Genomic DNA, 17,080 nt, shown 5'->3' with positions numbered 1-17,080 from the left:
ACAGAGACTGGTTGGTCTCTGTGTTAATCTGGTTTGGAACATACATCAGAAGGATAAAGTTCTACATCAGGCTTGGAGATCATGTGTCTAAGGAAAATGACACCTGCTTTGGGGTTGCACAAGGGAGCTGCCTTGGTCCATTACTATTCTCACAATACATGCTGCCACTCGGGGATATCATTAGAGAGTACAATATATGCTTCCATGGCTATGCGAATGACACAAAACTGTACATCTCTGCTGAACCAAATGATACTGCAGTTACAGTATGAACTCCATTACTACCTGTCTTCTAGCAATAAATAAATGGATGAGCAATAACTTCTTAAAGCTAAACAAGGACAAAACTACAACCCTACTGATCGGCCCTAAAAGAAAAAAGAAATGCTGTTTAAAAATCTGGGGAAACTGACATCCTGGATTAAACATGAGGTTACAAGCCGTGGTGTTATCCTAGATTCAGATCTAAGATTCTTCAAGTCCCATATTAATTAAGGTGATGAAAACCTTTTTTTTCACTTAGAAACATAGCTCAAGTAGGGCCATTTATAAATCAAACAGATGCAGAAAAATTTATTCATGCTTTTATTTCAAGCTGACTCGATTACTATAATGCACTCTTCATAATGCCCCCCCCCCCAAAAAAAAACACTGTCAACACTGCAGTGGTAGTTTTCTATTGTCACCATGATGGTTGCTCGGAGGCTCTGATCGGCACTTCAGCTCATTCAAAACTCTGCAGCCCAACTATTAACCAGGACCAAGAGGAGAGAGCACATTAGTCCAGTCTGAGCTGCTCTGCATTGGCTTCCAGTAACATTTAGAGTTGATATTAAGGTCATCCTCCTTATATACTGTACAAAGCCCTTAATGGGCGAGGACCAAGCTACATTGCCTTCAACAACACTGCGATCATCCACTGCTGGTTTACTAGACGTTCCCAGCATCAGTCAGAAGAAGATCGGAAGTGCAGCCTTTGTCAATTATGGCCCAAAGTATGGAACACAATACCTATAGATATCAGGGAAGCCAGCTCGCTAAATACTTTTAAAAGAAAGCTAAAAACGTATCTCTTCACTTTAGCTTTTAACTAGCTCCTTTTGCGTATGCCCTCTGTTCTCTGTAAAGCGCATTGTGTTGCCTCTGGGTACGAAATGCGCTATACAAATAAAGCTTTGATTGATTTGATTGATTTTGCACTTGCGTGCTACTGCATTTAAAAAAATATCTTGTTTCATTTATTTTATTTTTTATTTTTTTAAATCTCTACCATCTCCCATACCAGTCTACCATCTCCCATACCAGTCTACCATCTGCCATACCAGTCTAACATCTACCATATCCCATACCAGTCTACCATCTACCATATCAGTCTACCAGTCATCTCCCATACCAGTCTACTAGTCTACCGTCTCCCATACCAGTCTACCATCTACAGTACCATACCAGTCTACCATCTACCATACCAGTCTACCATCTACCATACCAGTCTACCATCTACCATACCAGTCTACCATCTACTCTACCAGTCTACCATCTTGGACATGGACCGCGGAACCGGTAGGGGTGCTTGGGCCTGGGTCCAGACTACTTTTGAGCATCAAGATTTGCCTAATGCCCACATCAACATAAAAAAGAAACTATGCAATTCTCGCCTCTCTGTGCACAGCCTATCAGAAAGCAATACATGTCTACATCTAAGAATGTATTGGCTGTGTCCGGCCCTGTGACGTGCTGCTTTCCTACTGTAGGCCGCCTACATGTTTACTCGCCCGCCACCACCACAGCTTTAAGGTTAGGCTAAGTAAAAATAACTGATACTAACTTTTTCGGGGCAAACGGGACAAAGCCAACTAAAGTTGGAAAGGGTACTGCTGTCACACCAGTTCAGTCGGGTGGCCATACTCTGACAGGTGAGTTAACGTTAACTGCCAGCGTTGAGAGGTGATTCTAGGTGATAAAGTCATATCTGCGATCAACCATGACAGAAAAGACTAAACAGTTTGATGTGCGCCCATGCACACAAGGATTTGTTGGCAAAAGTGGATGCTCTAGGCATTGCCAGGGACTTCATCCAGCACGACAGACAGAGACATTTCTTTGGGAATATCTAAAGAGCACTGGTTAGTTTTACGTTTCTTTTAAAAGTCTGCGTATTCTGATTTTAGCTCAAACGTACAGAAAACAACAATTGACTGATACAGCTAATTCCATGTTCCTGGCGCACTATTACTTAGTTTCATAATAATGTAGGCCTATTGTGGTGGCGTTGTGCGTGCGCCTATGTGTGTGGGGAGGGGGGGGTTGAGGTCCTGCATGGGCCCGATCAATTTGCAATGCGTTCTGCGGTCCATGATCTCGGTGCTTCTCCGTGGCTGTGTTCTGATCGTTTAGCTGCCCCTGACCCAGTAGCTGCCCCTGACCATATAGGGAACCTTGCCCTTGTAGCTGCCCCTGACACTGTAGGGAACCCTGCACTTGTAGCTGACCCTGTGGGGGTCCCTGACCCTATAGGGAACCCTGCCCTTGTAGCTGACCCTGTAGGGGTCCCTGCTGAAGTTGTAGCAGTCCCCGGCCCTGTCCCGAACACCACTACCAGACCCTGTCCCAGCCCTTGAATGCACCTATTGTAAGTTGCTTTGGATAAAAGCTGCTAAATGACTGTAATGTAATATTATGTAATAGGCCTGTAGTTTGCCTCACTTCCTTTGTTCATTCATTGTTTTGTGTCGTGCGTGTTTTGGATTTTCCTGTGTACCTGTTCATGGAGCACTACTACTACTACAATGGATGGATGGATGGATACAGTAGATGTATGGATGAATGGATAGAAGAGAACAACCATGACGGCTCCACTGGCGCTGTGCATCATTGTTAGTATATGAGCAATAGTTTAGAATAACATCCTAAAAAGGTCTTGTGATAGTAATTTAACTGATCTAGTCAAAAGGATTTACCAAGATTCGCTCAAAAGGTTAAGTCTGGTTTATTGTGAAAAACATACGAGCGCAAGGTCTTCCTGAACAACGAGTGGTTAGTCAGCGAAGTGCCCGTTTGGTCTTCTGCTGTGGCTTATATGCAGTCAAAACACAGGTAAGGTCTTTCCAGGATGTGATTGGCTACTGCATTGTACATCATATGAAATGGCAGGCGTGGCCAAGAGTACAGACATGTGACATCAGAAAAGGGGCGGCAATTGGGGACAAAGGATGGTTATTCTATTGTAGACAGATGGCCTTCTGGAAGCCATTTTGTATGTTAGCACAGCTATGTGAATATTTGGGGGAGGTGATGAATTACAAAAGGAGTGAGAGGACAAAGGTTTAAGGTGTTTGGATGTAAATTCCTGGGTGTTTGGATGTAAATTCCTGGGTGTTTGGATGTAAATTCCTGAACAGTCTATAACTCATAAACATGGTATTATCAAATATATTAACTGACCTTTTACAGTGGATAATATTTACTTAATATAAAATAACATTTGTAAACATTAGTAAATGAGGAATAGTTGCAACTTTAGAATAACATCCCAATAAGGTCTATAAACTATTGACATGGTCTTAACAAATATATTTACTAACCTTTACATAGTGATTTGTTACTCGGTTCTAAAAGTGTATTAATTTGTTTTTAGATGGGACCCTGATGGAAAGCCAGATGGGGCCAGCTGTAGCTATTAACAAATACTTAACACGTCATAAGTAAGTAGTTTACTAATTGCTTGTTCATGATCTATTAACTATTTATAAGTCATTAACCAACTATTAACAAACATTTAATAAGTGATTAATAACTCATTAACTAACATTTTGTGTATGATCTCTTATTTATAACGGATAGCTGTGAATCATTAACCGACTATTAAACGTTTAATACATAATTCATAACTCATTAACTAACAGTATGTGAATGATTTATTAACAATTTATAAGGGGCAGCTATTCTAAAGTGTTACCCCGTACAATATAGAATAGTGTTGCGGGTTTGGTACACTGTACATTTCCCCCTTTGGTGACCTTTATATCTAAATAGTTAACACAGTGCTGTAATTAATTGTGAATGTAAGACCTTCAAATGTTTTATTGAAAAGAGCATGACACTCTCCCTTGAAGAACAGAAATGCATCATCGATATAGCACCCCAACATGGGGAAGAAAGGGATTCTTCGGAGTGCTTCCGTAGGTACGTCATACAGATGTGGGAAGTTAGAAATGTCACATGCTGCAGCATTTCACCTTCACGGTATTTGGCAGGGAAATCCCGTTGGAAATCTCGTGGGATTTCAGACGGGTGTTATTTCGTTTTAGTGATGCACCACCGCCAGGTGGCGTCTTTGAGTAGATTTAGCAGGCTGGGCTCAGTGTTTTTCTCCTATAGTCTACGAAAGAAGCATCATTAAGTTTCACATTCTTTAATTTAAATGCTCTGTTGTAAAGCACTTTGAGCTGAATTTATCTGTATGAAATGTGCTATACAAATAACGTTTAATTGTTATTATTACCTTGTTCTCAAACACATGTTTTCTCCATCTGGATGTAATTTAATTATTACGAACACCTATATCTAGGCCTACAGTAGCCTATCTATCTCGGTAACTGACGTCGGGTCAAGACGTGGTGGCTGTTAGGTCAAATGCGCAAAATAACAGTATTGTAAATATATTTGTTAGTAAAGATATGGTGAACGTGGGGGTTTTGTGTTTTGTTTCTGGAACGCATTCAACTGGTAGGCTACTCGTAAACCCCGGAAGTAAATTTGAAGACGGGGCACCAGCTTATGTAGCCAAGTCTGGGCGCAGTAGGCTATATGGCTTCAGCACGATACAAAGAAAAATAAGCTTGATCGACTTGTGGATCCATACAAAATTGACATAGTCGCCATGAGTAAAGATCACTCATTGCCAATCATATCCGGACATTAACTATCTTGTGCATAGATAGCGGCTGGTTTGACAGTGAGTGCGTTCACATGCACAATATACACAATATTTTGTTATTTGAATGATCTTGAATATATATATATTCAAGATCATTCAAATAAGAAAATATCGTGTATGTTTTTATTTATTTATACCGACCGCCAGCCGTTCCATGAACGGCTATATGGAATGCGCAGTTTCGCGCTGGCTACAGCCTATTATATGCACAGTTTCGCGCTACGTAGGCTATAATAAATAAGTATTATTCATTGGGGGAGCTTGGACTCGCTGGGGACTGGTGGAGAGACGCAGAGCCTCCCCAGACGCGACATCTCCAGTTGGCTGAAGAGCTGCGCGCTCTGGCGTCCAAACAGCCACCGGCGGCGCCCCTCGCAGTGTCCACAGAAGAATACCCCCACCAAAATACCTGCATGGTGAAGACAAGCTGCAGCAAGAACAGAACTGTCTACCAATGCATGAAGTGCACCTAGCTGTCTGTGAGAGGCTATAGCAGAGGATATGTGCGAAGTGTATTTGAGCTGCCGCCTCAACCGTGCGTAAGAGCAGAGCGCATCAACTCGTGTATAGCTACAACTAGTAGCCCATAGCCATTAAAACGGCTTATTGTTTTATTCATATATCAACTAGATAATTTGATAATAATGAGTAGCCTAGTAGGCTATAAAAGGAATTCAATAGGGCCTAATTAGGCTTAAGTTGTAGCCTAGGCTACAGTACAATCACAAGACGCATAGGCTATCGTAAAAAGCGTTGCGTTCTCATAGGCCTATATTGACTTAGATAATTATTAATTATGCTCAGGTCATAATGTCCGTTGAAAATAATTCCCTCTAAGCAGAATTTGAATTGTATTAAAATAGGCTAAAATTAAATTTCCACATATTCTGATTCCTTCTAGGCCTATATAAAAATAAACATTATTTAATGTGTAGCCTAGGCTATAGGCTTCTGCGATTAACAAAACAGCCACAATGTAGCCTGCTTAGCGAGCGAGAGGGCAGTCTACCATAAAGTGTAGGCTATAGCCTAACCATAATGTAATATATCTAGACTACATGCATTGTGGTATTTCTTTATATAGCCCAGCCTGCAATTGTTTCTCAATAAACAGTTATGTCATCCTGAGTCCGAATGTAGGCTAATAGACCGGCAGCTCTAAATGCCTTCCCAATCAATGAGACATGGTTGTAAAAATTATGTTTTATTGATGAAAAGGGTAAAACTGAAAAACATGGAGAGTCATTGCATTGATCAATGCAGTCCGTTTAAATAGGCATCAAAAGATAAAGTAGGCCCATTTAAAATGAAATCCCTTCTAATCTTGGCCTTTGACAGGGTTTTTTCCCGCCCTACTGCCAATTATATCCGAACATTAACTATCTTGTGCATACAGAGCACAAACAATGAAACAATGAAACGAATAGATTTCCTCCCTGTCTGTCTGTGGCATTCGCTACCAGCAAACACTGAAAATACAGGTCCTCAATTTATTTAGATTAGACTAGCCTATCCAACTGGACCACTCCAATGAATGTTGAACGTAGACTACTTTTATTCTTTAGGTTTTACAGAATCGGCCTACAATGTCCACACATGCATGCGCCATCTGACTAGCTCGTCACTCGCCAGCGAACCTGGACTAGACTATTGTAACCCCCCCCCCAAATTCTTTTATATTCAAATAAACTGGATGAACCGGTTTCCTAGCCCTGGATCGTGGGGAGGGGGGTAGCCTGCGTTAGCGGGTGCTTTGCCATGACCGGCCATTGAATTCGCTAGTTTGATTGATAGATGGATTTAACGTACAAAGTAGATTGTGCAAGTATTGTATAGGCCCATGTGTAAGAGATGAATGGTTGTAACCATGAACTCAGCCAGAGGTAGGCCCTACTGTAGATTATCAGCATTATCACCAGTCTCAATTTATGTTTTCCTCTAGGCTACGTGTTGCCATTCATTTAAACCACCATCTCATCTAGACTACTTCTGTTGCTGCATTTTTAAATTTATGCTTTCATGATTTTAGAGCGCAATAAACATTTTCCAGGATTCCAATAAGTCCATCCATTCATCCAACTTTGTGCTGAGCGCAGCGCAGGCTGGTAGCCTACTGTCACGGCTCACGACTGATGCACTCCCTTAACACGTCTCGCAACTTCCCAGACCATCAAGAGAATTTCAATATGAAAGACCTTGGTTTTCCAGGAGTCAAGGCCGTTTCAGACGGGGAGCGACATTCCGCCTGCATTCTCGCTCGGATCAGCGGGGGACGCACGCGTCCTGCGTGCAGCGGGGAAAGCTGACTACAATTCAGGTCTTGTCGCGGGCGGGCGTGTGCAGCCTAGTTCCATATGAGAACACTCCTCGGTCCAATTCCGTATAGTAGATCAGCCTGTGTACTTTCAACGAATGTATTATTAGACATAATATCATAATAATATATATAGCCTTCAACGACCTCCTGAGCTGCCTGCCTGATGGTCTCAGGGCTAAAGAGACCGCGCGTCGTTTTCCTCACCCCAACTATTGGCATGCTATCAATGAAAGAAAATACATTGTAAATAAACATGGTTTTAGGCTATTGTTTTTATGTAGGCCTATAGGTTAAGCTATTTGTGTTCATAAGGTAACGTCATTGTAAACGAAAGTAGCCTATAGCCTATAATCCAATTGACTGGAACCAGGGGGTTTGACAAAAGTTAAGAGGCAAAATAATTTGTCTTGACTGCATTCAAGATGTATCTTTCACATTAAAACTACATACAAAGCTGACCAATAGCATTAGAAAGATCTCTTCGAGACCATTATTTTACTTATATGGGGCAAAAGTGGTTTCTCTTCCTGCTTCTGCCTAAGCCCTCCACAATACCACAACACAACGGTGTCATGTTTTACCGAAGGAGAAGTGAAGAAGACGGTAGCTAGCAGTAGCTAAAGCAGTTAGCTAATGTTAAGATCATTCCTCTAGCTGCTTTGCTGCTAATGCGAGTTCGTCTCCGTTCCTGCCCGAGAAACAGAAGTTGAACTAATAGCATCAAAATCAAAATAGCTACAGGAATCATCGTTGTAAAGTAAGCTATCTGCTTTTTAGCCACCGACAGCTACCGTTAATATTATGGAAGCTGCTGTCGTGAGCTAACTTGCTATCACGGTCTTATCGTGCAGCTTCACAGCCTGCTATTAGCAGACAGCACTAAAGTTGACAAAATCACACTTGCACATCATTAGAATTCCAACCATTTATATGGGATTTATCAGTCAACTAAACATGGAACCTGAATACTACCTGATATTTCAACCTGCTGCCATCAGTGATCGGCGCGTCTGCTTGTTTGAGTCATGAATATCTTACGCAGTTACATTCCATGTAGTGTCCCAAAACTGTTAAATCATTCCCCATGTAGTTCACTATGAGTCGCACTCAATACATCCATGGTAATAGGGAATAGGGAGTGAGTGAACCATTTCAAACACATCTCTGGTCAGCTCCGTTAGCCATCTTACTCGTCCTGATGCCATGTTCCATATGAGAACACTCAGTTAGCCTAATGTATTAAACTTCTACTTGTCCCGACAGTTAACAGATATAGACCCGGCGACAGTTACAGAGATAGAAACTATAAATAGATAGGCTTTGTTCGTAATAATTCAATTACAACCAGACAGAGAACAAGGAGTTTGAGAACGGTAGGCTCATCTAATGTGCGAGATGAGCTACAGCAATGGGTCAATGAGTGGTATTACTGCGCCCCTATGGGCAGGCGAGCGGTGGTGCGGAATGCCGTAAAGCGCCTGTTAGAATACGGCGGGTCAAGTAACATTCTTATGTTCCCACATCTGTACCAGCGCCGTCAGTCTGCTCGATGCATCCCTGACTGGCTGGACACCATCAATCAATCAATCAATCAATCAAAGCTTTATTTATATAGCGCATTTCATACCCAGAGGCAACACAATGCGCTTTACAGAGAACAAGGGAGGTGGGCAGACATCCCACCCCTACATATTCCAGAGGGAAGCAAAAAACAGTAATCACCCGGGGGCCAGATAAGTGAGCTGTAAAAATTCTTCCCTGACCCCTCTCAACGAGGCGATCGAGCAAGCTCCTGGAGTATGTTTGTCTACCGGCTAAGAACATTTATAGAGCAATAAATAACATTAAATTACATTTTCAGAGTAAGAGAGGCTAATAACATCATAGGAGAGACATGGCAAACATTGGTGTATGTCTGTGTGTGCATAAATGTGCCTGGGCCCAGATAGAGGCAGGGGTTTGGGTAGGGTGGGGGGTAGGAAAAGGATGGACCTGACCCAGCTCAGAGGAAGCCAAGACAGCCCTGGCGCCAGTCAGTTGTTTTTCTTGTTAGGACAGTTAGTATTAGTTCATAGCTCATTAGTTAACTTGCAATTACCGGCAACACTTATAGTTTCACCATTTGTGTTTATTGAGATTATGTATTGATTGATTTTATAACTCTATATATTGTATATATTTTCTACTCTTTTGTACTTTAAGTAGGACTACTCTCTGTGCCTCTTGCATACGGCATACTGTATACTGTGGATACTGCAAGGCCTATATTGTGCCTTTTTTCTGCCTCATTGTACATTGTGTGCCCACTGTGCACTTTCTTATATACAGTAGTTTGTATTGTATTTGTGTATGTTGCACAATTTATTCATTATTTTGCATGTTTTGTCTGCAACAAAATCATTTCCTTTTGAGGATAAATACATTTTAAATGGTATCTTATCTTTTGAGCATTATATGAGCTCAAAAGATAACAGCAAAACAGTTCCTCTAGTCCACCAAAAAAAAAGCTTTGCATTTTTTTGTAAAATGTAGGGGTATGATCTATGTCCTTCCTCCCTTTGCTCTCTTTTAAGCGCAATCTGTTGCTTCTGTGTATGAAATGCGCTTTTCAAATAAAGTTAGATTTGATTTGATTTGCATAACTAGGAGCTATTTTTGTTCCCATAGCTGTGCCCTTGATTTGCAAGTAAGTTGCTTTTCAGAACTGCTTTTCAGAAGGGCTCTGTACTGAACATGTCTGCAGTTTAAATAATATTCCAGCGCATTCCATGTAATGTTGGTGCAAGGCTTCTATTTCTAAGCTACTATTTCCAAGGTGCACAATTTATTGTATTTTGGTTGAGGGGTGGATGATTGAAGCACTGTGTACAGTCTTTGATGTAGGACTTGGACCGAGGGGCAAATTCCTCAATGTGAAAGCCTCCAAACTTGAGACTCTCTCTGTGAGACCTAGCCCTGAGACTAGCCCTGGTTGGCTAGGAGGGCTGAGTAGATCTTGGGTAGGATATATAAATACGTTGTAAGAGCATGCTCACTATGTAAAAAGTGTGCAACCTTAGGGGTAAAGTCTAAATCAGGGACACCGTCTTCAAGTAACAGTCTTAGATTAGTCTGATATGTCTTGTAGGATCAGTTTCTTTTTTTCTCTCCATAGAAATAGGTATCATTGCGCTGTCTTAAAACTTATTGGTCATACTTGGATCTGTCCAAACCTACAATTAGGCTACACCCCTTTCTCTGCAGGCTTCATAAAAGTAGAAGTATTCCTCTCCAGTTCATATAATGCAATGCTATGTTCCTTCAATATATGTTAAAGTTATTTTATATATTTGACACCAATTTTGAAAATATAACAAAACATGTTTAACAGAACAAAATAATTGGGACACTCCTTGAAAATAATTCATGAGATCTGCTAGAGATAGATTGAGAAGTCTTTGGCATCCCCAAGTGGTGACTTCGGGTGCCTACGTCAGTAGTCAGAGACGGCGATTACAAAATGCGTCATCATAGTTGGCACTGGGAAAGCTCCAACGTGAGAATTGTATTTCCTCCATGTAGAATTTAGATAACGTTATGTAAATGCATTTATTCAATACAAAATGTCGGTCTTTCACGACGAAGTTGAGATCGAGGACTTCGAATATGATGAGGACACCGAGACATATTTTTTTCCTTGCCCATGTGGAGACAAATTCGCTATAACCAAAGTAAGTGGCTTTGAGATTCAATTCAGCTAATGTTAGCTAGGGCTAGCTAAGAAGATTCGCCATGTGAAGGAGACCTTGGTATCCTTGTTAGCAGTTGAACGTCTTCATTGGCAAGTGCATAAATGGTAAATAGACTACACTTATATAGCGCTTTTCCACCTTAGCGGCACTCAAAGCGCTTTACAATGGCCTCTCATCCACCCATTCACACACCAATGGCGGTAGCTGCCATGCAAGGTGCTAATCTTCTCATTGGGAGCAATTTTGGGGTTAGGTGTCTTGCTCAAGGACACACATGTGGGCAGTCGGAGCTGGGATTCGAAACACTGACCCTTCAATCATTGAACGACCCACTCTACCAACTGAGCTACAGCCCCCCCATAACCAAAGCAATTCCTACGTGAACAGCATTGGCCAGTTGAGGTTTGCTCTGCCCTGTTATGTTTTTTAGCACAAGGGCCTCCTTCCAGTGTGTCACCCCCAGTCACAGTGTAGTCAAAAATTAATAGAAAAAATATAAAATCCTATTAGACATCCTATCAGCGCAATAGAATAAATTCCTATTGGATTTCAATCCTATAGGACTGGTTCCAACTTCCAATAGGAGTCCAATATGACTGGTTCTTATACAAATCTATAGGATTTTAATGGAATATCATCCTTTTGTTTTCTTACAGGATAATATACTGTATTCCCATTTATATTAATTGCTCCAATTGCATTTGTAAAATAAATAAATGTAAGTTTTAGGCAGCTATGAAAGTTTGCCTTGAATATAACGGGGGGGATTGAATATAACGGGGACACTTGAGACTGGCCCATCTTGCGCAGCACTCCATCCACTGCAGTTGAAAAACAGCACAAATGCAGTTGCAGGGTTTTTCCTGCATAGAGGATATTTGGTGCCCCCAAAGAGATTTTAGCCAGAGCCAAAGGAATGCTAAAAATTGAGAATAAAAATAGCAATTCAAATCCTCTCCAAATGTGTTTGATAGCTTGTTTCAAGTGCAGCCCATCCATCTTTCTTGCATTGTCCATGCTTTGGACCACTAGTAATTGAGATAATTAATAGACAGGTTATCAGTATCCTAAACATTTTGTCTTCATATCCATTTTGTGCCATGTCGGGAGATTTCCCGCGATTGTGAAAAGTGAGCTCAGTCATAATGACAGCAAAGTATATAGGCCTATATATGCTGGTAGGCTACTCGGCATAAAACTGAGGTTTACCCCCAAAATTGTGTCCGCATCACCCCCTAAAGATACATTCTGAGCCAGGAAAAACCCTCAGTTGTCAGATGTAGTTTACTGATATGATAACACAATTGGTCAAACTGCCTTCTGGTTGCTGAGCACCTTAATTCTCTGAGAGAGAAAGAGGAGGGAAGGGGAGAGAGTGAGAGACAGATATCAGTCTACTGTGGCACTCAGGGCTTATGTACTTACTTAACTACTACTACTACCACCACCACTACTACTACTACTACTACTATTACTACTACTACTACTACTACTACTACTACTACCACCACCACTACTACCACTACCACTACTACTACTACTAATACTACTACTATTACTTACTTTTCTACTGTTCCATACAGTCCTTACTGTGTATTCTGCTTGTCTTGTGTTTGGTTTTACTAATGATCGTGTTTGTTTCCTCAGGAAGATCTGGAAAATGGTGAAGATGTAGCAACCTGTCCGAGCTGCTCGCTCATTGTTAAAGTTATCTACGATAAGGTTGGTGTTAGAGACACTCGCATCCAGTACCCAGAGAAATTGTAGCCTACTTTCCAATAGATTCAGAATCCATCTGTGGCTGTCTTCAAAGTTGGAGGGTCTCCCTTTCTCTGGTATTCAACCCATTATTTCTTCCAAATTATTTTACAATTGTTGATTGTGAAACTTTCAGAGAATAGATATTGTAACAGGCTGGCAGAAATGAACCCATATTCAATATGTTTTAACCAAAGAATCTGTTGAACACAGGATATAAACAGCCCCGTTCAACTTTGAAGACAGCCATATGGCTTCTTGCACCTTAACTTGTAAAAATGATCATATATCCTATATTCACTAACTTAATTTGATATATCCTATGTTATTTTTAATTTTGTCTATAGATATTATTTTCATATCCAATACTGTATGTTACTCAGTTTCTGTATTCTGTCTCTAGGAAGAGTTTATGTCTGGAGAAGTGATAGAGGCACCTACATCAGAGAGGAAGTTGGAGCTGGCCCAGTCATCATGACAACAATGACCCAAACTCTTTGTCATCATATTATGCAATATTTTCGAAATGGCAGACTTTGCTGTATGTTCCCACATGGCAGAGGAACACAGTGGAAGGCCTGCACACCTCTGGCCTGGTTACAGAAATTGGATACTTTTAATACCGTTAGCACATAATATGTAAATAAACCTTTTTTCTTTTTGAACGTTATTTATTGCCCTACTAAAAAAAAACTAGATGCAAATTTCACAACTCTTTGTCCTCCTCTTCACTGCATGTAATGTCTGTGTTTGAACAGCAGGGGGAGGAGCTATACAGTACAGCGTGAGGATCAGCTGTTCACTAGTAATGTGATGGGGAGTTGTAAATTATGTATGTATTTATTTTTGCCATCTGTCCCTGTGTCTCACAGTTATACATAGACAGTATATTAGGACTGCTGAGCCATGATGGGATTTGTGAAAGCAATTAAAATATATTTCCCTCCCTTCCATTCCTGATTCATGTTCTCCAAAGCAATGAAAAGCCTCTGAGAATAGGATGAATATCCCCAAACAGCAAGGAAAGAACCAATAACTAATACTGTTCAAGAAGTACTACCAGGATCCTTCCTCTTAAGCACCTTTTTGCTACTGCTACTCTTGCACTTAGGCTTTAGCACTAGATTATGCTCTTAGTCACTTATTTAGAAAGGAGATGCACTTGTGAGTTCTGATGACAAGTACTACGTTAAGTTGCTTTGGATAAGTAATGTACTGCATGTAGTCAAAGTTGCAGTCAAATGCACTGAACTCCCATTAGCAATATGATGTTGTGTGAGCTATTATTTGGAATACTCGAGCTCTCCCCATCGGGTCCTTCATGACTGGGCCTGACCTGCCAGTGGGAGAGAGGGAGGGTGGCAGCACATTGGTGATGTCTTCCACATGATATCGAAGGGGCTCTGTGTTTTATCCAGCAATGTTCATTTGGGACCGTAGCACGAAATTGAGCAGCACACATCATTACATCTAACTGCATTTTCCATCAGGGCCCCCCAGCATTAGGCATCCATTGACAAACACGCCAGTAGGCCTACAGTACTCTGTGGATCCCACAGTGCAGGTCAGGTGGGAGAGAACTGAGCAATAGCATCACATATGTAGGCTACTGTTAAAAGAACTATATGACTTAAAGTTGTCTACCTGCTGGAAATGTTTAATAGTTTATGTGGCCTCATATTATTGTTGTAAACAGCACTGTAAGTGTTGTAGAACATTGTTGCTGGTAAGTGCATGTTTGACTGCCGTCTGTTCGGCTGTGGCAGCGTGACGTCACCGTCCATGGCAGTGTGGGTTTGGCTGAGCTCAGACGAGGAGGCAGCCTCCTGCCTGTGAGAAAGAGCGACCGGCAGGCCTCAGGAGCTAACGAATAAACACACCGAATAGAGAAAATAAGCCATTTAACGTCAACTTTGAATAACTGAATATCAAAGTGAACATCTGTACATCTGCCTCCCTGAATCCGGTTTAACTGGAGGAACCACCAAGGTAAGATCTAGGAAAAGATCACGCTGAGACGAACTGACAGTAAAGTTATGGTTGCTGCTTTACGGGAGGTGCAGTCAGTCGGTGATGGGTTAGTTTAGACAATATCGAGTAAATGTGAAACAATGAAAGGAAGATGATAACAGTAAAATTCAATAATTTTAAGTGGTAATTTCGCGGTTTCGACCCGGTCATCATGGACACCATTGTTCTTTTAAGTCCATGCGGTTTTCCTGTTGTAGCTCCGTCCGCGGCTTTGTCCACAGTCAGTCAGCGGTACCAGTGGTTCATGCCTGGTAACCATGCCTGCTGCGTGATGCTGGGAGGAGGATGGAGAGATGATTCTCTCGCTATGCTTGGGCGCAATGTTGTGACAGAGAAGAGGAGTAATGGTTGTAGCTGTTCTACTACATTTGCCATAGCGTACGTTTTAGATATTTTCATGAGAACACCTTCTAATATCAAACATGAAGTTAAACAGTGCACTGGCAACTTGTAGGCAAGGCTAGCTAGCTAGCTATGGTAATATGCTTTCTCGCACTAAATGTGCAGCAAGCAGGAGCATTTATGCATGTTTTCATTATTTTGTAACACTAAAAGAGTGATGATGCTACTAGTGGGCCTATATTTCATATATTACAGATTCCAAACCATTTGGCCACTGTAAACAATTGAAACCACTGTTCCTAAGCTCTCAGATAGGCGGATGTATACAACCAGTCAGACAGCTGGTCTCTTAACCCATCACCCCTCTGCACCTGTGCTGATGCATATATGGAATCTTGCTTTTATTTATGAATTATTTTGTAACCATGATTAAATACACAGACAATTTATTAAGCAGTCCTCTACCCTGGGTGTAATTGAAATCCAATTATAAGTCATGCATTAATTATGTACCACACAGGATGGTGTAAAATGTTGCCATTGGTAATTCCAGTGGTTGTGACTGTGTGTTAGAACAACACACCAGAGAGCAGATGTAGGCCTGTGGATGAAGATTGATGGTTTGATCACTGAGTTGCCTTTTTGCAACTTTTTGCCTTTTTGCAAAGACATTAGCATACTTGGTGCTTGTCAACCAATGCTTTTTGACTAAGCTCCCAGGACATCACATCATAGTGTACAGTTTGATTCATCATCATTATCCACAGACGGGCCTTCCATCTTTGTCTCCGGTTATCCCTGTCCTCCATACACCTGGCAATCTCATCGGTGGTCTCCTCTCGCGCATCCATCTTGATTACGTCCTCAAATGTTTTGGTAGGACGTCCTCGCGACTTGAGTCCGCGCCATGGAGATGGTTCTCATAACACCAGCTTCCTGGCTAGAAGCTCTCTGTAGCAGTGCCCAGCCAGCCTCATTCTCCTTGCTGCTATCTTCTCACTCACCCTTGGCCTCTCTCCGTACAGATCTTCAATACTGACGTGCGCGTTATGACTTATGTCCAGTGCTGCACGTAGCATTATGGTGTAGCATCCGTCCAGCGACCTCTGCAGGGAGTGGCTCAGGGTCCAGCCCTCACAGCCATACAGGAGAATGGCCTGCAGGGTGGAGCTTAGTTTCACGGGGGAGGTTGGATTTCCACACGTTGCTCATGCTGTTTAGAGCTCTCCAAGTGAGCTCCTTCCTCACTTCCTGCTCCATTGAGTTGACCCAAGAGCCCATGTATTTGAAGTCCTCAACCTCCTTCAGAGCAGTACCTTGAACAGCTGTCAGTAGGGGCAGATGTTCTGTGCTGTTATCAGTGATGACCTCAGTTTCTTGCCGTTCAGTCCGAGACCCACCTTGGCACATTCCTTTTCCACTCTAGTCAGGACCTCTTCTGCTTGCCTCACGTGGTTAGATAACAGGCTAATCGTCGGCGTAGTCCAGGTCTGTTAGGACTACAGCGGGATACCTTCTCAACCTCCTAGGTGTTATAGTGAAACTGAGATCCTCCTCCCTTCCCTGGATTGCCTGCCTCAGTGCGTAGTCCAGGACTATTATAAAGAGGAATGGTGAGAGGGGGTCCCCTTGTAACACTCCCGCCATGATGTCAAAATCCTCGCTGTTGCCGTCCGGCGTCTCAACCCTTGCCCTTGTGTTCGAATACATGGTGCCTAAGTAAATTGTGGGGAACACCATAGGCCTTAAGGATTTTCATCATGACGCCTCTGTGTATTGAGTCAAATGCCTTTCTGAAATCAATAAAACACAGCACCGCTGTCATGTTGTTCTTTTTCACCTCCTCATTGATCCTCCTTAGGGCCAAGATCTGAGTTACTGTGTACCTCCCCTGTCGAAAGCCATTCTGGTTCTCTATCAAGTGTGGGTCGATGGTGCTCCGCAGCCTGTTAATCATGCGGTTGA

The 17,080-nt window shown here is 42.0% G+C and overlaps 1 protein-coding gene across 1 annotated transcript; it reads left to right on the top strand.

Annotated features, from left to right (window-relative positions):
- The first annotated feature begins 10,778 nt into the window (after positions 1-10,778).
- On the top strand, positions 10,779-13,586 carry dph3 (diphthamide biosynthesis 3). Its single transcript, XM_084446734.1, has 3 exons — positions 10,779-10,963; positions 12,632-12,706; positions 13,146-13,586. Exons 1-3 carry the CDS (start codon positions 10,856-10,858, stop codon positions 13,218-13,220), a joined length of 258 nt encoding a protein of 85 aa, XP_084302860.1. The 5' UTR covers positions 10,779-10,855; the 3' UTR covers positions 13,221-13,586.
- The last annotated feature ends 3,494 nt before the right edge of the window (positions 13,587-17,080 follow it).

The sequence above is a fragment of the Borostomias antarcticus genome, assembly GCF_949987555.1.
Source record: "Borostomias antarcticus genome assembly, chromosome: 12".
NCBI classification, from domain to species: Eukaryota; Metazoa; Chordata; class Actinopteri; order Stomiiformes; family Stomiidae; genus Borostomias; species Borostomias antarcticus.
The sequence above is the reverse complement of the archived record's forward strand: the minus strand, read 5'-3'. Positions and strand labels throughout refer to the sequence as shown.